At 46.0% G+C, this 23,641-nt stretch overlaps 2 protein-coding genes across 3 annotated transcripts; one reads left to right on the forward strand and one right to left on the reverse strand.

Moving 5' to 3' along the window:
* Positions 1-1,060: 1,060 nt before the first annotated feature.
* On the reverse strand, positions 1,061-4,643 carry LOC149321191 (uncharacterized). Its single transcript, XM_089517191.1, has 2 exons — positions 3,624-4,643; positions 1,061-1,091 (listed from the first exon to the last, which is right to left on the reverse strand). The coding sequence occupies exon 1, from the start codon at positions 4,641-4,643 to the stop codon at positions 3,678-3,680; it is 966 nt and encodes a 321-aa protein (XP_089373317.1). The 3' UTR covers positions 1,061-1,091; positions 3,624-3,677.
* A 10,668-nt stretch (positions 4,644-15,311) lies between these two features.
* LOC149321192 (uncharacterized) lies at positions 15,312-23,299 on the forward strand. 2 transcript variants are annotated; one of them, XM_089517176.1, is made up of 2 exons: positions 15,312-15,522; positions 20,642-23,299. In XM_089517176.1, exon 2 carries the CDS (start codon positions 20,649-20,651, stop codon positions 21,666-21,668), a length of 1,020 nt encoding a protein of 339 aa, XP_089373302.1. In that variant the 5' UTR covers positions 15,312-15,522; positions 20,642-20,648; the 3' UTR covers positions 21,669-23,299. The 2 variants fall into 2 exon arrangements, with proteins under 2 accessions (XP_089373302.1, XP_089373294.1); XM_089517168.1 differs by having other exon boundaries at positions 20,639-23,298.
* Positions 23,300-23,641: the final 342 nt, after the last annotated feature.

Below are 23,641 nucleotides of genomic sequence, written 5' to 3' on the forward strand. Positions count from 1 at the left end.
CATATCAGGGTACCCCCCCAAAAAAAGAATTAATGACTGCCGCATATATTGTGGGAAGGCAATTTCACCTTTCATTCCTGGTGACAATCTAGATGAAAATCTGACATGCAACCTGCCGAGATCTTGGGAAGGTTACTTTTTTGGATTGTAATTCCCAGAATCCGCCAGCCAGCTGCCATGGCAACTGGTTGGAGATTCTGGGAGTCGTAGTCCAAAAAGAAAAAAAAAATCCCACGTTTTGCTAATGCTTCACATTTTAGAAAGGAAATTCCTCTAGGTACCAATGAGACCTTTCTTTCTAGGATTAATAGAAAGTAAAAAAGAAAAAAGAAAAGGGGGGGGGGACCAGGGAATCATTTTCACTGGAGCTGTGGGGATAAAAAAGATGTTAACCTGCCCTCCTTGTGTACTGCCATCCCAATGATAACTGGAACCACCTGGCCACTAAACACATATTTAGCATCCTCTCTGGTGGAGCTCAAAGGCTGTACCAAAACTTCACCTAGACTAAATATTAGTATTGTTTGGTTATTAGATAAATCAATAACCAAACTCCCCCTTAGAGTCAGGGATGGATCAGTGGCTATTAATAATCTCATCAAGAGGAAAACCAACAGCAAAATAAAACCAAATGCAACTAACACAACACACAAACCTAAATGCAAGTTATGCCTTCTTTTCCTCTCCCTTTTTCAGGGGCATGTACTATTTTTCCCCATAACCTCCTCTAGGAAAAGGTCCCTCTAGTACTTCTCTTTTTCAAAGTTCTGATGAGATCCAGACCTCCCTCTAATTGCTTTTTTGTGGAAAAGAATTCTTCACGTAATTTTTTAAATGTATGCCTCAGCAATGGAGGGGTCCTTCAAGTTCAGCTCATCCAGGGGTCAGCGTTCATCTAGCCTTTAGTCCTGCGGGTCATCCTGAGTCCTGTCCTGGAGGAAAGGCAGCACAAACATTAAATAAATAAGTAAAATAAGAATCCTGAGAGTCTTCACATGTTGTTGGACTGCAGCTCTCAGCATAGTGGAGGATATTACAGTCAGGTGCTTCCAGGTGAGGATTTTTATCAGGTGAGGATTTTACAGGCAAACCTATTCAGAGAGAGTGAGAGAAAAGCATTTTCCACTTGTAACCCACCAGTGTTTTCTCATTGCCTCTTCTTATCTCTTCTCTTTCCACATAAGCATAAATTAAAGAGGAAAAAAATGAAGGGCTGCAGAATACCTTTTAAATAAAAGTGCTAAAAGTCTAATATCTAGAAGCACTCAGAGCTTGGGAAGTTGTTTTTAGAAAGTAATTTGTTGTTGTCATAGATCCAAATCCCATTCCTCACATAAAGTCATTAGGCACCTTTGTTATTGCAATTTTAAAGTAATTAATTTTGTTATTTCTAATTTTAAAAATATAATAATTTCAAAATAATTATTTTGTTGTTTCATATTTTTAAATATATATATATATATAATCATCTTAAACAGCAGCACAAGCCAGCATTGGATATAAATAATAAATAAATAAATAAAATTTTTATTTATATACTGCCCTTCTTAAAATCAGGGCGGTGCACAGCAAAATACAATAATATAATAATACAGCTATACAAATAAGTTAAAACAGTTCAATAAAAATAATAAAATTCATGCCGGCAAAACAGTGCTGACCAAAAAAGGGGGGGAGGGGAGGAAAGCATTCTGGGGCAAAGATCAGGGGTAGGCCTGCTCGAACAAAAAGGTTTTCAGCCCCTTCTTAAATTGGGCTAGGGAGGTGGCTGAGCGGAGCTCGATGGGCAGCGAGTTCCAGAGGTTGGGGGCCAAGATGGAAAAGGCTCTCCTAGAGGTGGAGATATATCTCCCCTGTGGAACTCTTAGCAATTGCTGCCCAGATGATCTGAGTGTGCGGGACGGATTGTACGGAGAGAGGCGGTCCTCCAGATACCCTGGGCCCAAGCCATTTAGGGCTTTATAGATAGTAACCAACACCTTGTATTGCGCCCGGAAGCGAATAGGCAGCCAGTGTAGGTCTTTAAGGACCGGTGTTATATGACTGGCCCTGGCAGTACCAGTAACCAGTCGGGCTGCCATATTCTGCACTAATTGCAGCTTCCGGGTATGGTACAAGGGTTGCCCCATGTAGAGCGCATTGCAGAAATCCAAGCGAGAGGTTACCAGGGCATGTACTACAGTTTCAAGGTCCCCCCGGTTAAGGTAGGGTCGCAGCTGGCGTATCAGCCGAAGTTGATAACATGTGCTCCTGACCGTCGCATCCACCTGAGATGTAAGGTGGAGCAACGAGTCTAGGAGCACCCCCAGACTGCGTACAGAGTCCTTCACGGAAAGCGTGATTCCGTTCAGGACAGGTGGAACCACCGCCAGCCCTGAACCGGGAGAACTTATCATGAGTACTTCCGTCTTTTCCGGATTCAGGCTGAGTCTGTTTTCCCTCATCCATCCCATTACCGACTCCAGACAGTCCACGAGAGGAGAGACGCCAACCCCAGTCACTGCATCAGTCGGAGACATAGAGAAAACTATTTGGGTGTCATCAGCGTACTGATAACCCCGCGCCCCATGTCTCAGTATGATATTCCTCCTCCCTTCTGTGACTATAAAAGGAACCAAAAAATAATAGTTACCCTATTCAAGGTTATTCCTTACAAGTTACAGCAATAATGCAGCTTGTTTGTTGTTATTGTTGTGTGTCTTCAAGTCATTTTTGACTTATGGCAATACTAAGGTGAACCTATCACAGGATTTGTCATTGCCTTCCTCTGAGGCTGAGAGAGTGTGATGTGCCCAAAGTTAGCCCATGAGTTTCCATGGCTAAGCAAGGATTTCATCCCTGGTCTCTCAGAATCCTAGTCCAGGGCTCAAACTACTACTCCACATTGGCTATCTGCAGCATATTTATATCTTTGTTATTGGGAAGAGGAATCATTTTCTAGAAACTTTATATTTGTAACTACACTCATCCCTCCACATTCGCTGGAGTTAAGGGCACAAGACACCCGTGAATGTGTAAAACTGCATATAACAAAAACACTAATGTTTTTACCTGAGAGAACACCTCTCTAGGAATCTCTAGGTCCTCCAGTGCAACTCTGTGGTCAACATCTGCCAGATACTGATAGCAGAATCATGCTGGAAGATCTACAAATGCCTACAGAAGTGTTTTCTCTAGGAACTTCTAGGTCCTCCAGTGCAACTCTATGGTCAACATTTGCCAGAAGCTGATCACAGAATCATGCTGGAGGACCTACATATGCCTAGAGAAGTGTTTTCTCTAGGAACTTCTAGGTTCTCCAACACAACTCTATGGTCAATTTCTGGCAAAGTTGTGCTGGAGGACCTAGGGACTCCTTGACCATAGAATTGCATTGGAAGAACTCCAAATCCCTAGTGGGGCATTCTTTCTAGGAATCTCTAGGTCTTTCATTGCAACTTTTGGTTAAAGTTGACCACAGAGTTGCACTGGAGGACCTAGATATTCCTAGAGAGAACATATTAATCAAATCCATGAATAATCAAATCCGCAAAGCTGCAAATGTGGAGGGATGAATGTACAGTAGTTACTTCCAAGCTCTGGGAGGACGCTAAGCCCGCAGTGCAGATACATTCTGTTGTTACCTGGTGGAAGAGGTTGATCCACAAAACTCAACTTAGTAAAGCCTGTTTTGTCTTTCACTTCCCCTTCCTCTTTGAGCGGGAGTTCCAAGCCTTGTGGAGTCGCTGGTGCCTAACAAGGTTTGGATGATGACCAAAGCTTTTCCCACACTTATTGCAAATATAGGCCATTTGCTTTGTGTGGGTCCTCAAATGCCGAGCCAGTTTGGAGCTGGAAATGAACATCTTTCCACATTCTGCACAACCATATGGCCTCTCCCCCGTGTGGATCCTCTCGTGGGTGTTTCGGCTGGACAAGTGGCTAAAGCATTCGCCACACTGCCGGCAAGCATGCGGCTTTTCCCCCGTGTGGGTCCTTTTGTGTCTATTGAGATTGGAGACGTACCGGAAGTTTTTCCCACAGTGTAGGCAGCTGTAGGGCATCTCCCCTGTGTGAACTCTCAGGTGCTTCACAAGATCTGAGGTCTGCATGAAACTTTTCCCACACTCAGGGCAGTTGTAACCAGAAGACAAATTTCCCTTATGGAATCTCTGGTGGACAATCAGACTCCGGTGCTGCCTGAAGGTTTGCCCACATTCGGAACACAGATAAGGCATCTCCCCTGTGTGAATTCTCTGATGAATGAGAAGATTTGAGCGCTGGGCAAAACATTTCCCACATTCGGCACACAGGTGGGGCTTCACCCCTGCATGGAGCTGCTTATGCTTAAGGAGGTTTGAACTCTGTCGGAAGCATCTTCCACACTGAGGACAGGGGTATGGGGTCTCCCCTGTGTGGATCCTCAGATGAATGGTAAGGCTTGACTGCTGAGTAAAGCTCTTACTGCACTTTGGGCACTGATAAGGCCTCTCACCTGTGTGGATTCTCTGGTGAGTCAACAGGCTTGGGGCCCTTTGGAAGCTTTTCCCACATTCCAGGCACTGGTGGCTCTTCTGGACTGTCTGGACTACAGCAAGAATACCTGATTCACTCCCAGCAGCACAGTTTCCTTGCTCTCTTGCATCATTGCTAGGAGGCTCCATTGTTGGCTGAAAAAGAAATTTAAATGCAATTCAATGCAAATAAATAAATAAATAAATAAATAAATAAAGGGAGGGCGTGAAAGACATAGCCAAGAATATTTCTTTTTAACCTGGTGGATGGCCTTACCTGTGCTGGAAAAATTTACCCACGACATCGCAATTAAAGAAGACATATCCCGGGAAGAACCAGGAATGCTCCAGCAACAAATCATTCACATGGAAATCCTGTGAATGATTTGTTGCTGGAACATTCCTGGTTCTTATAGGGATACGACCTCTTTAATCATGATGTGTGGGAAAACATTTCCTGTGATCGCACAAACGTCCCAGGAAAATGCCTTTTAAACCCCTGATTTCCCCCCCGTGTGATAATGTCCTATGTACATGTTAATTCATTTAGGCTGTATTTATGATAATGTAATTTAAAGGTATAATTTTAATTTCACTAGCTGTTTATGTCACAACTATTTTCATTACATTCAACGATATATGGGAATTAAAATGTACGAGTAATTTCAGTATAAAAAACATTATTAAGGATTCAGTATGGTATAGGATCAGGTCAGTGATAGGAGAAATGGCACCATGAGTTATCTGCACAGGTGGCACCAATCCTTGTGATCTCACTGCCCAGAGGTTGTTGAATTACAACTACTAGAACCCCTAGCCCAGGACATGTGGAAAGGGTGGGGCCACCATGATGGGGACATGGGGTTAAGACTAAGATGGAGGTGGCCTTGACATTAGTAACATTAGTATAAAACATTACTAAGGATTCTGTATGGTTTATGGGTGGAGGTCAGTGGGGTGGAGGGTGACACTATGAGTTACTGCACCAGGTGGCACCAATCCTAGTGGCACCACTGCACAGAGTTAAGCATGACTCATTAAGCATCACCCACAATTGCACAAAGTTTGCCATTCAAATTATAATACCCAATCTGACAAATGAGGGGAAATAGATACATACTTTTCAAGGCAATATTCCTGCCCTGGGAGTTGTTCCTCTTGCTCCATAGACAAGAGTAAACTCAGGCTTGAAATTCAGGGTCAGAATAAGAAGGTCCTGAACTGGATTTCAACACAAGAAACATTTTACTTTGGAGAAAGAACAGATAAGCAAAAATGGCTAAAATATAAGGACTTACTAAACCAAGACAGAGCAGGCATTCAGAAATAAAAACTGCTGAAGAACTGGCAGAGGAAGGACATAAACTGTACTGGTTTTCATACCATCAAATAAAGGAAAGGTTTCTTATGGGCTCGATGGAAAACTTTTATAAAATTATGTTCAGACGGTATCTAACACCAGATAAGTTGTGTAAAATGTATGGATCATAGAATCATATTTAAAATAATTCTGGAAATGTACAAAAGAAAAAAGGCATGCTCATACACTTGGGGTAGACATGCCCTATAGCTAAAAAACTTTGGTCCCAGATACATGAATTAATATCAGAAATCACAAGAGTTAAAACAGATAAAGCACCAAAAATATTTCTATTAGAAATTATAGAAGAAGAACTCGAAAGAAAATGCAGCAAGCTCTTGCTTTATATGATTACAGCTGCCAGGGTGATTTACGCAAAGAAGTGGGAGGAAGAAAATCCTCCAGAAATGTCAGGAATGATTATGGAAATTACAAAAAAAACCAAAACAAAACATGGAAAATGAGAAACTATTTTACTTAGGGACAAATCTACTGAAAGGTTTGAAAAGGGATGGTCACATAGAATATCTGAACATTAAGGTAGATTAATTTAGTAAAAACCAGCTAAACTAACAGAGTCCCCAATAAAAGGGGAATATCAGAAAAAAGTCACAGTGGGGGACAAATGGTAAGAATGAGAAGAAAGAAGAGGGAAGACAATAGAAAATAAAGACACAGCATAGAGGAAAGGAAGTACTTTGATGTTATATATCTTTTTGTTTTTGTGGGGTGGAAGGTTTGTTATATTTTGTTTTGGTGCCTGTCCTTATGTGTGTTCTTGTTTTTTCATGTTTACTTATCATTAAAATATAGAAATTCAGGACCAGACCCCAAATTTGGGAACTCTGCTGGGGGGGGGGGGTTTAAGAGCTGAAGTTTATCAGGTGAGGTTTTCACAGATCAAATAATGGGGAAATTGCTAAACAGCTCCCTGTTAGATAGCTAGAGTCAAACTTTGCTGTCAAAGGTGTGTTACAGACCGCCCGTTTGGGGCGGCCTGTAAGTGGCCCTTTCCCCGCTGTATCGGGGTCTCAGCTGCCACAACGGCAGCCTCCGAGGCCCCGATCTGCCACTTTCCAGGCTGCGGGGAAGCGGCAAAAGGCCGCTTCCCCGTGGCCTGGAAAGGGGTGTCCTTGGGGCTTCAAGCCCCAAGGACACCCAGCAGTGGCGGGGAGGAGGAGAAAGGGGCTGCTCAGCCCCTTTCTCCTTTGTGTCGCTGGCGCAGCCAGCATGTTCGTGTTGCCGTAATAGTGGCCCTCATGTGGAACGGGTGCCGCCATTTTGTACGGACTGGGTCCGTACTAGAGTTAGGGGCGTCAGGAAGTGATGACCCTTTCTAACCCGAGTATGTCCCCAGGACGTACTTTTATGCCCATTTGTAACGGGTCAAAGGTTCTTTATCTAAGGTGAACTACAAAAGGTTCCTGCATCTTTTATACTTGTGTATACAATATAAGAAAATACAGACTAGAAGTGACTCTTGATCCACTTCTGGTTCTGTTGTTTTTTCCCCTTCAAGCAGAGGCATTGTCTCCACACACACACAAACCATTGCCTGTGGAAGCCTCTCAAGGGTGGAAACAACACATTTTAAAAAACATCAGGACTGTCAGAGAAAGGTATCAGCAGGCCCAAATAAGGCCCTGGAGCCATTTGCGGGTGGCTGCTACACCTGTTTTAGTAGATGTATTAGCAGATATGAGAACCACCTACAGAACTGTCCTCTACTATATAAACATTTAAGCTCCTAGGGCCCTTTCCTTCTATCTGGTTGCCTTAAGCAGAATTTTGTTTTTGTTGTCTACCTTCAAGTCGTTTCTGACTTATGGTGACCCTAAGGCTTGGGGTTTTGTTAGCAAGATTTGTTCAGAGGAAGTTTGCCATTGCTTTCCCCTGAGGCTGTGAATATGTGACTTGCCCAAAGTAACCCAATGGGTTTCATGGCTGACATGAGAATCGAACCCTGGTCTCCAGAGTCCAACACGCAGACCACTACACCACTCTGGTTCTCTCCAAGCAAATGCAGTCTGGCATCTCCATTTAGGTAGAGAACTACTCCCAGCAGCCTGACATTTAGTTTAGAAGCATACTCCAATTAACTTTGTTGGAAACAATGACTCTGCACATGCACAGACGAACACAGACCAGAAAGGGCTTACTCAGCTGCCAACTTTATATGAAGGATTTCACAAACTGAGCTACTTCCATAGTGTGACTCCAGATCATAATATGTTTAAAGTTACCACTCTCTGCTCTCCCTACCATCAGGGCTTCCGTGCTGTGGATAATTTTACTTTATTGTTTTATGTATTTTAGTTATACCCCTCCTTTCTCCCTGCATAGGATCCAAGGCAGTGGATCTGGCAGTGACACAAGGATGGAAGACTAAGCATTGACATACCAGTCATATTTCTATTAGATGTTAAAAGAACAATTAATATTTTAATGTCTGTGAGAGCAGGGAACTTATTAGAGAGTAGCAGGGCTAACTTGCAATTATTCAAAAAGGAACTAAGTGGCAAACAGAAAAACAGGAGGAAAAAAACTTTGATATAAGCACTTATCAAGGAAAATATGCAGAAGAAATATTAAGTCAGCAATATTTTGCTAGTAACAAAAAGGTTTAAAAAATTAAGCAAACAAAACAGGTCTGGATTTTAAAGGGTCATATATAACAGCATGTTAACACTTCACTCACCTCTCAAAATATTTGAACTTTGTTTCTACAGTCACTACTGGCTTCTACCTACAGCTTCTACCTGGTGCTCTTCAGAAAGAGGGCCTCCATTGGGACCAGATCACTTATATACACCTCTTCCTACTGGGGTGGGGTCATGAAGCTGAAGAGTTATCCAGAAAAGCTTTCTCTTTCAGCAATAATATTCATAAAGAAATCCCTTAAAAGTAAAGTATTGGGGGGGGGGGGGCAAGAAAAAGGAGAGTGTAGTGCAATAGGTACTTTTTTAAAAAATTGAATTTATATCCCGCCTTGCTCCCAAATGGTATTCAAGGCTGCTTACAACAATTTAAAAGGTACATCTAAAACACAAAATTTAAAAAGGAATTAAATATTACTGTAATTAAAAGCATGCTAGAAAATAAAACATCCAGGGTAGCCGTGTTGACCATATAGCAAATCCAGTAAAATAAACAAACAAACTAACTAAACCCCACCAAACAGTGATACCTTTAGTGATACCCAAATGCACAAAATATATGTTGCAAACTTTTGAAGCTCCACTGGCTTCTTCGGCAGGCAAAAGTTGAAAAAAATACCATCAGTTCTGAACTGAGAACAGAAACAGCAAAATGGAGGCCTAACTTCTTCAACATTTCCCCCCGTATGCATTTTATGGTGCCTGACGAAGAAGCCTGTGGAGCTTCGAAAGCTTGCAACATGTATTTTGTGCATTTTGGTTGGTCTGATAAAGCTATTGCTGTTTGGTGGTTTTCTGCAGTTATTGGATTTGCTATATGGCCAACGCAGCTACCCCTGGATGTTTTCTGGATTTCAAGATACCGCATTATAGCAGTAACAGGGGAATCCTAAAGAGAGAGCCAGTGGACTAGGACGGTATTATTGGAGGTTTCTACCTACGACAAAGGTATGCATTTTATGGTCCCCTTTGCTTTCCTCGCCGGAGCCCGCGGCCAAGCCGCGCTACAGCCGGGTGGCCTCCTCCCGGGGTGTCGGAGGTGCGCATCTGCGCACCGCCCCGGGAGTGCCACCCACGGACTGCGGAGCACCAGCAGGACTCCTTTGCCACAGGCAGCTTTGGCCCTTGGGCGGCAGCCGGAGAGGGGCGCTTTAAGACTCTGGGGGGAAGGCTGGGAGTGGAGCTCGCCAGGTGAGAGCGGCGAGCTCTTAAGCCGTGCGTCGGACCTCCCCGCCACGCCCCCTTTGCTTTCCTCGCCGGAGCCCGCGGCCAAGCCGCGCTACAGCCGGGTGGCCTCCTCCCGGGGTGTCGGAGGTGCGCATCTGCGCACCGCCCCGGGAGTGCCACCCACGGACTGCGGAGCACCAGCAGGACTCCTTTGCCACAGGCAGCTTTGGCCCTTGGGCGGCAGCCGGAGAGGGGCGCTTTAAGACTCTGGGGGGAAGGCTGGGAGTGGAGCTCGCCAGGTGAGAGCGGCGAGCTCTTAAGCCGTGCGTCGGACCTCCCCGCCACGCCCCCTTTGCTTTCCTCGCCGGAGCCCGCGGCCAAGCCGCGCTACAGCCGGGTGGCCTCCTCCCGGGGTGTCGGAGGTGCGCATCTGCGCACCGCCCCGGGAGTGCCACCCACGGACTGCGGAGCACCAGCAGGACTCCTTTGCCACAGGCAGCTTTGGCCCTTGGGCGGCAGCCGGAGAGGGGCGCTTTAAGACTCTGGGGGGAAGGCTGGGAGTGGAGCTCGCCAGGTGAGAGCGGCGAGCTCTTAAGCCGTGCGTCGGACCTCCCCGCCACGCCCCCTTTGCTTTCCTCGCCGGAGACCGCGGCCAAGCCGCGCTACAGCCGGGTGGCCTCCTCCCGGGGTGTCGGAGGTGCGCATCTGCGCACCGCCCCGGGAGTGCCACCCACGGACTGCGGAGCACCAGCAGGACTCCGAAACTGCGCAGCTGCGCAGCTGCGGAGCTTTTACGGGGCTAGGGAAGCTGTGGTTAGATTGGGCAGAGGATGTCTGCAGTGTCCTACCTCTGCCCTTTATTTGTTTGTGTAGGGTGGGTGGGGGGAGGTCATGGACAGGGGGGATGCGTGGGCTGGGGAGGAAGGGGACGACATCATTCTGAGCGGAGCTCCTATTGAGGTAGTGTGGGGCAGGGGGAGGTATGGCGGTGGGAGGAGGGACTTGCGTTCCAGGGGAAGGCGAGATAGATGCCTCATATCCATCTCTCCTTCCGGTCCCCCTCCCAACCTAAGGGACCTGAGGGTCGCTCCAACCGTGCCACAAACCCTGTCGCTGCTCCTGTGCAACGCCAGATCAATCAACAACAAGACCCACATCCTCCACGACTTGTTGGAGGACCGAAATTGCGATCTGGCTTGCATTACCGAGACCTGGCTGGGGCCTGAAGGGGATGCAGTGTGGGCTCAGGCCCTGCCTGCCGGGTTCTCGGTGAAGGACCAGCCCAGGTTAGGTGGGCGGGGGGGGTGTGTGGCCTTGATACACAGGAACACCGTGTCCCTCACGAGGAACCACATTAGACAGACGTCTTATATCGAGTGTATTTACCTGACCCTTAAAGCTAGGGACAGTTTAGGGATTCTGTTGGTGTATCGGCCACCCCGTGCGCTAACGGACTCCCTTAACGAGCTGACACAGCTGGTCGCTGAGCTGATGTTGGAGACGCCCAGGCTACTTGTCCTGGGCGATTTCAACATCTCCCTCACGGCCAGCTATGTTCCACCCGGTGCGGCTCGCGAATTCATGGATACCATGGCTGCCATGGGCCTGTCCCAGCTAATCCAGGGTCCTACGCATTGTGCGGGTAATACCCTCGATTTGGTCTTCTGTTCTGATGTGGAAAATCCGTGGGTGGAAATATCTGATATTTCCCCCTTGCCATGGACGGATCACTTCCTGGTTGAGGTGAAAATCAAGGCCTCCACCCAGATCCCTCCCGGGGGTGGTGGACCTATTAGGATGGTCCACCCTCGAAGGCTGATGGAACCTGGTCGGTTCCAGGAAGCCCTAGAGGGATACATGGTTGGAAGCGACGGCGATTCTGTTGATGCCCTGACTGGTATCTGGAATACCGGTCTCTCCAGGGCTATACACAGCATCGCTCCCAAGCGCCCTCTCAGACCCGCTTCCAAATGTAAGCCCTGGTATACGGAAGATCTCCGGGCAAGGAAGCGGGAGCTGCGACGGCTAGAGTACCGTTGGCGGAAACACCTTCGCTCACACGACAAGACTCTCCTAGCCCAACGGTTAGAGGACTACGGAGAGGCGATACGAGCAGCAAAGAATTCGTTCTATGGTGCTCGTATCGCGTCCGCGGAGTCGCGTCCAGCAGAGTTGTTCAGGGTAGTCAGGGAGCTAACTCAGCTCCCTCCTGCCCTGAACCAGATCCTGGAACCTTCTAAGGCCTGCTGTGACTTATTTAATGACTTCTTCGTGGATAAAACTTCTCGTATAAGCGAAGGTCTTAACGCCGACATTCAGGCAGAACCTAACGTAGAGGCGTCCAGGGCCTCCGTGGACTTAGTTAAGCTGGATCAGTTCGAGTTGGTTAGTACCGAGGATGTGGACAAGATCCTCGGAAGCGTTCGGAAGACAACCTGCTCTCTCGATCCCTGTCCTTCGTGGTTAGCAGCCCAGGGGGGACCGGTTGTAACCTCATTGTTGCACCGGATAATTAATACATCTTTGAGGGAAGGGCAATTTCCATCTGTTCTCAAATTGGCCGTGGTAAAACCTCTGTTAAAAAAGCCCTCCCTCGACCCCCTGGTGTATAATAATTATCGGCCTGTTTCACTGCTGCCATTTTTAGGGAAGGTGATCGAGAGGGCGGTTGCAATCCAGCTTCAGGGGGTCTTGGATGAAACGGATTATCTGGACCCATTTCAAACTGGCTTTCGGGCAGGTTATGGGGTTGAGACGGCCATGGTCGCCTTGGTCGATGATCTCCGTCTGGGCATCGACAGGGGAAGCGTGTCCCTGTTGGTGCTCTTGGACATCTCAGCGGCTTTCGATACCATAGACCATGGTATCCTTCTGGGACGCCTGGCAGAGGTGGGGATCGGGGGCACTGCGCTCCAGTGGTTCCGGTCCTACCTCTCCGGGAGGTCCCAGATGGTGCAGCTGGGAGACGTGTGCTCCGATGAGAGACCCCTTAAAACTGGGGTCCCTCAAGGGGCCATTCTGTCTCCCATGCTATTTAACATTTACATGAAACCGCTGGGAGAGATCATCCGGAGACATGGGGCGCGGGGTTATCAGTACGCTGATGACACCCAGATTATTTTCTCTATGTCTCCGACTGATGCAGTGACCGAGGATGGCGTCTCTCCTCTCGTGGCCTGTTTGGAGTCAGTAATGGGCTGGATGAGGGAAAACCAACTAAAGCTGAATCCAGAGAAAACGGAGGTACTCGTGATAGGTTCCCCTGGTCCAGGAATGGCGGTGGTTCCACCTGTCCTGAACGGGGTCACGCTCCCTGTGAAGGACTCCGTGCGCAGTCTGGGGGTGCTTCTTGACTCGTCCCTTCACCTGACTGCTCAGGTGAATGCGACGGTCAAGAGCACCTGTTATCAGCTTCGGCTTCTTCGCCAGCTGCGCCCATACCTGACCCAGAGGGACCTTGAAACCGTGGTACATGCCCTGGTAACCTCGAGATTGGATTCCTGCAATGGACTCTACATGGGACAGCCCTTGTACCTAACCCGGAAGCTTCAATTGGTGCAGAACATGGCTGCAAGGCTGGTCACTGGCACGTCCAGGGCCAGCCATATAACACCGGTTCTAAAAAACCTCCATTGGCTGCCCATTTGCTTCCGGGCGCAATACAAGGTGCTGGTAATGACCTATAAAGTCCTAAATGGCTTGGGCCCAGGCTACCTGAAGGACCGCCTCTCCCCATACATCCCGCCTCGCACCCTCAGAACATCTGGGCAGCAACTCCTTAGGGTTCCCGGGGCGAGGTTATCCTCCACTTCCAGGAGGTCTTTCTCCATCGCCGCCCCGGCCCTTTGGAACACGCTGCCCATAGAGCTCCGCTCAGTCACCTCCCTGGCCCAATTCAAACGGGAGTTGAAGACCCACCTGTTTGGCATCGCATTCCCCGATTAGTCCTTATAGGCCCCCCCCGCCATAAGGCCGCACAGGCAATGGGTTCTAACCCGGGGGCATTTGTTGTTGTTTTCTTCAGTGTTGTTTGTATTTTAATATTGTATATTGAAACTTTTTATGTAATTTTTAATCTGTTGTGAACCGCCCTGATCTTCGGAAGGGCGGTATATAAATAAACCATTTATTATTATTATTATTATAACTTCTCCCCCTAAAATTGGGATTGCATTGGCATATTTTACCTCAACACCACCTGAAGGTTTCCTGATGCAAAAGCATAAAGGCATTTTGAGAAATTCATTGTCCTCTGTCTAACAAAGGATGGAGACATGCTGGATTGTAAAGGAAGTATCTTTTTGTGTTGCAAATGATGTTAAATTTCCTGGACTTTCAGAATCTCCTAGTAGCCACAAGGCTAGAAGGAAGAGATGCCGGCAGCCTGCAAGAAATATTATTTAATACCATCTGAACTGAGAACAAAACCAGCAAAATGCAGGTACCAACTCTACACTTTGTCCTCACAACAACAGCCCCATGAGGTAGGCCAGAATGAGCGTCCCAGGATCACCCTGTGACTTTCACAGCTCCATGGAGTCAAGAACCTGGATCTCCAAAGTCCCACAGTGCATCTACACTGTGGGAATGGCACAGTTTGACACCACTTTAGGTGCCATAGGAACATCCTATGGAATCCTGTAGTTTTGTAGTTCTATAGTTTTTACAAGCCTTTTCTGTCACCGAGCGCTGGTGCCACACAAAACTACAAATCCCTTGATTCTGTCGGATGGAGCCATGGCAGTTAAAGTGGTCTCACATGGCATTATTTCTACTGCATTCTACCGGCAGTTCTGTACACTCTTGTGTATGTCTGTGTGTGTAAGTGAGCAGAGAATCAAAGTTAGAAGGATTCAGTGTCTGGTATTTGAGATAAGTGTGCTTTGGAGAAACATCTCTCCCACCTACCCACACCCCCCCCATGTATATATGTCAATGAGAGATATTTCATCAAAGCACTCTTATCTCAAAAATGCACACACACATACTGTCAGCCATCCATATCCACAGATTCTTTACGCACAGATTCAATCATCCACAGCTTGAAAATATTCCAAAAAGATATAAATTCCAAAAACCAAACCTTGATTTTGCCATTTTATATAAGGGACACCATTTTATTATTCTATTGTAATTAATGGGACTTGAGCATCCACAGATGTTGGTGCCCACTGCATGTGTGTGTGTGTGTGTGTGTGTGTGTGTGTTGCTTCGAAAGCTTGCCCCATGGCATTGTGCATTTGGGTTGGCCCCATAAAGGTATGACTGATGGGTTTTGGACTTGCTCTATGGCCAGCAGGGCTAGCCCTGGTTCTTTTTCCTGGGAGATTGGGTCCCTTTGCGAGACAAAAGGCTGCTGCTGCCTGTTTCCCTGTCTGTGTGCTGGAAGAGGGAGAGCTGGAGCAAGAGGAGGAGGCGCAGGAAGGGGCTGGAGGAGCAGCTCAGGAAAGGGAGGAGCTGGCCGGTGGCAGGAGCTGGCCATCCTTGGGGCAGAGAGTGACCAGGGGGTCGGAAAGGCAAGCGATCCCCCTGGGGCATCCTTTGGGGAGGGAGGGAGGGGGCCTGGGGAGGCAGCAGCAGGCGAGGCTCCTTGCACTGAGACTCCGGAGACATCCTTGCATGGCTTCTTGTACTGAGATTCCAGAGCCATCCTTGCACTGCTCCTTGCACTGAGACTCCAGCTCCATCCACCTTCCAGAGCCTCCAGCTGGCATTCCTGTCTTCCTCGCCTTCCTCTTTCCTTCTCAGAGCCTGTGCCAGCTGCCAGGGAGTCGCCCAAGTGCCTTGGGGTTGGCACCAGCCTTTTTCTCTCCTCTTCTTGAGCACCTGGAGCAAGAGACCCCAGGTAAAGCTGAAATGGAACCCTAGCGTCCTAGAGGTTGGGAGAGACCCCCAGGGGCCATCCAATCCACCCCCTCCTTTTGCCAGCCAGGAAGAGACAATCCCATTCTCCATATCCTGCCCTTTGGTCCTAGGTACAGGTTGTGCATTGGGACACTCAAATGCAGGACACTCACTTCTTTTAGTGTGAGCCATAGTTTTTCTAGTGATTCCCAAACTCTGGTCCTCAATGTATTTGGGACTTTACCTCCCAGTAGCCTCAACCATCCTGACCAATGGTCTGGAATTCTGGAATCTAAAGTCCAAAACACCTGGAAAGCCAGAGTTGGGGAATCACTCAACTATAATCTGTCATCTAGCCAGTGTGGACTAGTGGTTTGAGTGTTGGACTATGACAGGGTTTGATTCCCAGCTTGGCCATGAAACCCAGGCAAGGGCAAACCTCCTCTGAACAAATCTTGCCAAGGAAACCCCATGATAGAGTCGCCATAAGTCAGAAAGACTTAAAAGCACACAACAACAAGAAAGAGATGGAAGAGACCTCAAGGGTCATCCAGTCCAGCCCCATTCTGCCATGCAGGAACACACAATCAAAGTACTCCTGACAGATGGCTATCCAGTCTCTGTTTTAAAAAAAAGAGTCGTAAAGGAGGCCAAGGATTTGCTGTCCTTGGTTTGGAGTGTCTGGGTTAGTCCCTGCTAGGCTAACTGGGTTAGTCCCTGCTAGACCCATTGAATCTGTGGAGTTTGCTTAAAACTGCAGAAATAATCTGGTTTGGCACTACTTCAACTGCCATGGTCCAAGGCTATGGGATTCTGGGAATGGTAGAGTTTTGTTTCCATTCCCAGAATTCCATAGCATTGTGCCATGGCACTTAAAGTGGGGTCAAACTACATTATTTCTGCAGTGGGGATGCAGCATCGATTCATTGATTCACAGAGCTGGGAATAACTGATAGGCCTCAGGGCTTTCGGAAGAAGAGGAGGATGAGTGGCAACTGGTAGCTATCTCAGGAATAGAGATTATCACCAGGCTATAAAGGACCAGGGAGAGGAGAAGGAGAAATTTAGGACAGAGGGAGTATTAAAAAAAAACAAAATTATTGTCACACTTGGCATTGTGGGCTTTCATAGACTTCTGTCTACTTCCTCAGATGCATTGAGGATGCATCTGAGGACATAGACTGAAATCTACGAAAGCTCATGTTGTCAATGTATTTCTTTCAGTTAGTCTCAAAGGTGCTACAAGATCTCACTACATACTGATTCTACAGACTAACACGGCTATATCTTTGTATTGTCACACTTGTCAAGGGTCTCTCCTCCAAATAATGAGCCAAATCATGGTGTCATTTTTAGAAAAAATAAAGGCAATGGTGCAGCATCAGGTGTGCTCAACCTCAGCACAGGTGTTGAGGAAAGGAGGAGCAAGAGGGGAACTAAACTGGAAGGAAAGCTAAACACAGGGAATGGGTGGAAGAAGGATGACTAAGGTCCAAAAGACACTGCAGAAATAATCCAGTTTGAGACCCTGGCTCAGTGCTAGGGAATTCTGGGAATGTAGTTTTGTGAGACATTTCACTTTATCAGAGAGCTCTGGCATCACAATAAACTACAATTCCCAGGACTCCCTAACACTGAGCCAGAGCAGTTAAAGCGGCCTCAAACTGGATTATTTCTGCAGGGTGTTTTGCACCTAGATGACCCAATAGATAGTGGGTTTGGTCCCCTTCCCTCCACCACTTTATCAGATACTACTAGTGATCAGTTTCCTTGCCTTGAAAGAAGAGTTTGGGGAAATTGTTTTTTGGCACTACAACTTCCAGAATCCCCCAAGTAGTATGGCCACTGGTTGAGGGGTAGTGCTGGTGATAACATTTATAGCCGTAAATAGCTTGGGACCTCCAGATTTGAGGGAGTGCCTCTCCATACACACACACATGCATTCCTGATCCGCCTAAATCCCTTAAAGGCACCAGATTTTGTCTGATCATGGAAGCTAAGTACGGTCAGCTCTGGTTAATACTTGGATGGGAGACCACAATTAATACCAGGTGTTGTAGTTATATTTCAAAGGAAGGAACTGAGAAAAACTATCTCTTGAGTATTTCTTGCCTAAGAAGATGCTATCAAATTCATGGGGTTGCCATAAGTTGACAGGCCAGTTGAAGGCACATACATAGGTACACATATATGCCTGCCTGAGAACTGGGATTTGTTGCAGGGGTCCTCCTTCGTCCCAGCTGTGGGGGCAATAACATGGGAGAGGGGCATGTCTGTTGTGGCATCCAGGTTATGGAGTACTTTCTTCCCTCCAGAGGTACAACATTGCTGTCATTCCAGCACTAAGTCAAAATGTGGCTGTTTATTAAATAAATCCCAAATTGTAAATAAGTTATAAATTCCAAAAAGCAAACCTTGATTTTTGCCATTTTATATAAGGGACACCATTTTACTGTGCCACTCTAGTTAATGGGACTTGAGCATCCACAGATTTTGGTATACATGGAGGGATCTTGGAACCAAACCCCATCAGATACCAAAGGCCTACTGTATCACTAGAGGGGACCCATTGGATCACTTAGATTTAAGAATGCCATGGGAGCTTGTAGTACCTCTGAAACTAACTGAGTGAAAGAAGTTGGTGCATAAACTTCCGTAGACTCATGCCTGAAACATCCAGGCCAAAAGTTGCAGCTTCTGGCCATTTGCAGGGCATGATATATAGACAATGCATGCCTCCAATGTGGCCTGAAGCTGCTCCAGTGCTGCTGGAGGAGTCCAAGGCTTCCGCAAGAAAGAGTCAATTTAAACCAACTACTGACATCTTGGTTTGAGACCTGTGGCAGTGACCTGCTTTGGGAATGGGCTGTCTGGTCACTGCAGTCTCAGCCCATTTCTGGCTAGATTGGCCAGTCATCTGCTTCACCCATTAGATATTGTCTCACCATGCAACAATTGATTCAAGGAGTCTGCTCTCATTTAAATTAATGAATAGGATTCAGGCCTAAACCATTTACGATGGCATAAAACTTCTGTCAAGTAGTGTGTACTGTATCAGATGCAGGCATTGTCCTGAACTGCAAGAAATGCATGCAACAGGAGCCATTTCATAGGTGGAGAATTTGGCTTAGACAGCTGAACTCAAAGAGCAGATACTGCAGACTGGAGCTTGCATGCAAGCATAAGGAAGGAGCCCAGCCCCATGCCATCGTAAAACTGTCATGCTCTGGGAATAGGGCTGTGTATAAAACAATACCACCACAAGATCTAGGGTTCTTTCCACTACATAGTTGTAGTGTTGCCGAGAATTCTATATATCTTCCAGAATGAAAAATCCCACAAGTAGTATCAAAATACTTTGATCATGTGAAAGAGATGTTTCAGTTAAAAGTAGGGTGAGAAACAGGGTGGGGCTCTTTCTTAATCTAAGGGGAAGCTAAGCTTGCAGTACAAGCGACACCTGCTGAAATAGTTTCTTCCACCCAGTGATTAAAGGCTCAGGAGCCCTGTCCAATTTCTCCTGTGGTTGCACTAGGGTTACCAATTCCATCTTGCTTCTCCAGCTCCACCATGCTTAAGGATTCCTCCTCTTTCAAACAACTCTACATTTTCTATTGCTGCCCACTTCAGCCTGTCATTGCATCTTATGAGGCCTCTCAGGTGCTATCACCCTTATTTCTTTAAAATCTTTCTTTCTAATCCAGGTACCCCCGAAGCCTTTGACTAGAGTTAAGAACATTATATTTATGGGCTACAACTCCCAGATTCCCCCAGTCACCATAGCCAGTTAGAAAAAGTAACATTTTCCAAATATTATTTAATTCTTAGGTCTGGCATTTATGAACAGTAGAATCATAGAGTTGGAAGAGACCGCAAGGGCCATCCAATCCAACCCCCTGCCATGCAGGAATACACAATCAAGGCGCCTCTGACAGATGGCCATCCAACCTCTGTTTAAAAACCTTCAAATAAGGTTGGAGGGAGTGTTTTCCACTGCCAAACAGCTCCCTAAACTGCTCCTCATAGGGCATGGTTTCTAGACCTTTCACCATTTTGCTTGCCCTCCTGTAGACGCAGTCCAGCTTGTCAATATCCCTCTTGAAAATTAGAATCATAGAATTGTAGAGTTGGAAGAGACCACAAGGGCCATCCAGTCCAACCCCATTCTGCCATGCAAGAACTCTCAATCAAAGCATCCCTAACAGATGGCCATCCAGCCTCTGCTTAAAGACCTCCAAGGAGGGAGACTCCACCACTCTCCGAGGAAAGAGTGTGTTCCACTGTCGAACAGCCCTTACTGTCAGGAAGTTCCTCCTAATGTTAAGGTGGAATCTCTCTTCCTGCAGTTTGCTTCCATTGCTCTGGGTCCTGTTCTCTGGAGCAGCAGAAAACAAGTTTGTTCCCTCCTCAATATGACATCCCTTCAAATATTTAAACAGGGCTATCATATCACCTCTTAACCTTCTCTTCTCCAGGCTAAACATCCCCAGCTCCCTAAGTCGTTCCTCATAGGACATGGTTTCCAGACCCTTCACCATTTTAGTTGCCCTCCTTTGGACACGCTCCAGTTTCTCAATGTCCTTTTTGAATTGTGGTGCCCAGAACTGGACACAGTATTCCAGGTGAAGTCTGCCAAAGCAGAATAGAGTGGTACTATTACTTCCCTACATCTAGACACTATACTTCTATTGATGCAGCCTAGGATTATATTGGGTTCTTTTAGCTGCCGCAACACACTGTTGACTCATGTTCGGCCTGTGGTCTGCTAAGACCTCCAGATCCCTTTCACATGTATTGTTACCAAGCCTGGTATCACCCATCCTGTATCTGAGCCTTTCATATTTTTTTCCTGCCTCACATTTCTCCCTATTGAAATTAATTTTGTTAGTTTTGATCCAACTCTCTCATCTTCTGAGGTCATTTTGAATTCTGATCCTGTCCTCTGGGATATTGGCTAGCCCTCATAATTTGGTGTAATGTGCAAATTTGATAAGCATGCCCTCTGTTCCATCATCCAAGTCATTGATAAAGATGTTGAATAGCAGTGGGCCCAGGACAGATGAAGATGTGATTGGTCTGCAACATTATAATCTTATGTGGTTTTGTTCTTTTTCAAGCAGGTGGAAGATGCTGAGTGAGAGTGAGGAGGAGACAATTCTTCAGGAATGTCCCAAAGAGGAGTTGTTATCAGAAAGATGTGACACAAATTTTTCCCAGAATCTGGATCAGGAAGAAGACTGTTTGAATCAATGTGAGCTTGAAATGCAGCCACAAAAGAGGCAGCGTAAAACCTCCCAACGTGAAGAAACTGCCATTGACCTCAGTAAGACAGCCATGCAAAAGCCCATCCTTAAAACAAGAAAAACGTACAAGTGTCCTGATTGTGGGAAGTGTTTCAAGCGCTGCTCACCCCTCATAAGACACAGACGAACCCATACAGGAGAGAAGCCCTATGTCTGCCGAGTGTGTTTGAAATGCTTCAGTGATGGTTCTGCCCTCGTGAAACACCGGAGAATCCATGCAGGGGAGAAACCTTACAGCTGCCCTGAATGTGGGAAGAGTTTCTCTCAGAGTTCGACCCTTATTGCCCATCAGAGAACTCACACTGGAGAAAAGCCCTATAAATGCTCTGTCTGTGGGAAGAACTTCAGTGTCAGCTCAAACCTTGTAGCTCATCGAAGGATTCATACAGGAGAGAAACCTTATGAATGTTCTGTCTGTGAGAAAAGTTTTCTGGTCAGCTCCCACCTTGTCAGGCACCAGAGAATCCATACATCTGAGAAACCATATATTTGTCGGGAGTGTGGTGAGTGCTTCACCCAGAGTTCTCACCTGGTTGTCCATAAGAGAATCCACACTGGGGAGAAACCTTATTTGTGTGCTGTATGTGGGAAGAACTATCGTGGGATCTCAGATTTCATATTGCACGAGAGAATTCACACAGGTGAGAAACCATACACCTGTTTGGAGTGTGGGAAAAGCTTCCGCCAAAGCTCCTGTCTTACCAAACACCAGAGAATCCATACAGGAGAGAAGCCGTACGAGTGCCACACATGTGGGAAGAGCTTCAATCGGAATTCACATCTTACTCGGCACCAGAAAATCCACACAGGAGAAAGAAATACCAGTCAGACACTTGTCAAATAAATAGCTCTCTGTTTGAAAATGAGATTCACTTTTGCCATTGCCATACAGTGGAGTGGTCACTCTTGTCATCTGTCATTGTAACCTTTGTAACTACTGCCTTGCAACACAGATGTACCTAAAAGATTCAAAGATTTATCGGGAATGGGTTCCACTCCTGTATTGTTACACTGTTGTATTGGAGATGTTCATCTATGCAGAGTTCCTGATTTCTGAATAATGGATTCAACAGGTGTTTCTCAAGGTCCATCCCAGTTTTTCACATGCAAATGTCCCCTTTAAGCACTATTGCACAGCTTTTGGTGCACAAGATGTTTTTGGCTTCAGCTCCCTGAATCTCTTATCGCTGGTCATGTTGGCTGGGGGTTTTAGGAGATGGGAGTCCAAAACATCTAGAGTGCCAGAGACTTTATTGAAGACTAAACCTATGAGACATCCCTAATGGTCTTTCAAGTAACCCCTCGAATTGGCTGTATCTCCTCCCGCAGAGGTAGAACTGAGCGTGGATGTTCTTATGATAAAAAAACCTTTAGTTTTCTTTTATCTGCCTTAAGTTCTAATGTGCAGAAACCATAGGCTGCATAATTCTTTACAGACTGTATTGCTTCACATACAAATGAGGGATTCTCAGCTATACCCTTCCCTCTGTATAAAAATTCCCCCCTGTTATTTGTCAGTCCCTTATTTGAAAGGGGAGAATACCAAAGTTGACACATCATGCGTTTATAGCAAAGGCAATAAGACACAGGTTTTCAGGATAAAATACTAGTTTGTAACCTTTCATCATCTTGAATGTCACCTTGTTTGAACTGTAATTCCTAACTCAGACCCTGTACAGACATGCCAAAAATGATGCATGCGTCCTAATAGGCCAGAAACCATACCAAAGCCATGCTCCAGTCCTAAGGATTGGAGCGCAGCTTTGGTGCAGTTTTTGGCCTCTTAAGATGCATGTATCATTTAAAGAGCATACCTCCAAAGTGACCCAAAGTAGCTTTATTTTGGCCTGTCTGTACGGGCCCTCCATCACTAAGGCAGGGATGGGAATCAAGCTGCCTTCTAAATATTAGACTGCAATTGCAGCAGCTTTACCCAGCATAGATAATGGTGTAGAATGCTGGTCTAATGGTCTAAAAAAGAAGGGGGTGATAATAGAGATGATGTTGCCACAGTACATTTTAGCTGGAGAGGAGAGTGGTTTCCATTTCAGTGAATAATTAAAGCTAGAAATAGAGAGGCAGTGGGTCAGTAATATTCTTAATATATTTTTGTAGTGCCTTTAACAAGTGTGTCACAGACAGACATCTTACAGAAGCAGCATCTATTGAATTTCTGCCACCCATGTCTAAAAAAAATATTATCCTACACCAGCTAACCCTAGTTTAGTAACAATACAAAAACATTTACTGTTTCTGTTCCTATGAGGCACCAATTAATGGCACGTAGTATATCCTTTGCATAGTTTATTTTCAAAGAAAATTAAGAATACAGCACTACTTTCAAGATGAATAACAAAACTTAAAACATAAATGTGCACATGCTTGTTCTCTTAACATGAAGGTTCCCATTCACACTATTAAAGAATTTAATCAGTTTCAAGTGGAGGTTGTTTTTTTTTAAATCTGTTTTTATGCTTTGGTTCATTTACAGGGAGATTATAAAGTTTGTTGATCTTCTTAACAGTTTAAGAAAAACAGGGCTTCAAAAAACCATATTAGCCATGAGCCTTATGTCATAAGCAATGTTAACAACAACAACAAAAAATCCCATTAACTGTGACCATTCAATAAAAGCAAATGCACCATTTTACAGCCTGACTTGATTTGCATGATCAGATCTAACAGAAAATGTAGCTCAAATTTACAAAGTGCTGACCAATTACAAGCAGGAACACTGTGCTATGCCTTTAAATTTGTTCTCATGCTAGATCACTTGTGTAAAAATAACTGGACTACAGTTCCCAGAATCCTACAGCC

This window comes from Sceloporus occidentalis, unplaced genomic scaffold (assembly GCF_023333645.1).
Source record: "Sceloporus occidentalis isolate IW3139 unplaced genomic scaffold, rSceOcc1.0.p SCAF_1, whole genome shotgun sequence".
In the NCBI taxonomy this organism is placed as follows: domain Eukaryota; kingdom Metazoa; phylum Chordata; class Lepidosauria; order Squamata; family Phrynosomatidae; genus Sceloporus; species Sceloporus occidentalis.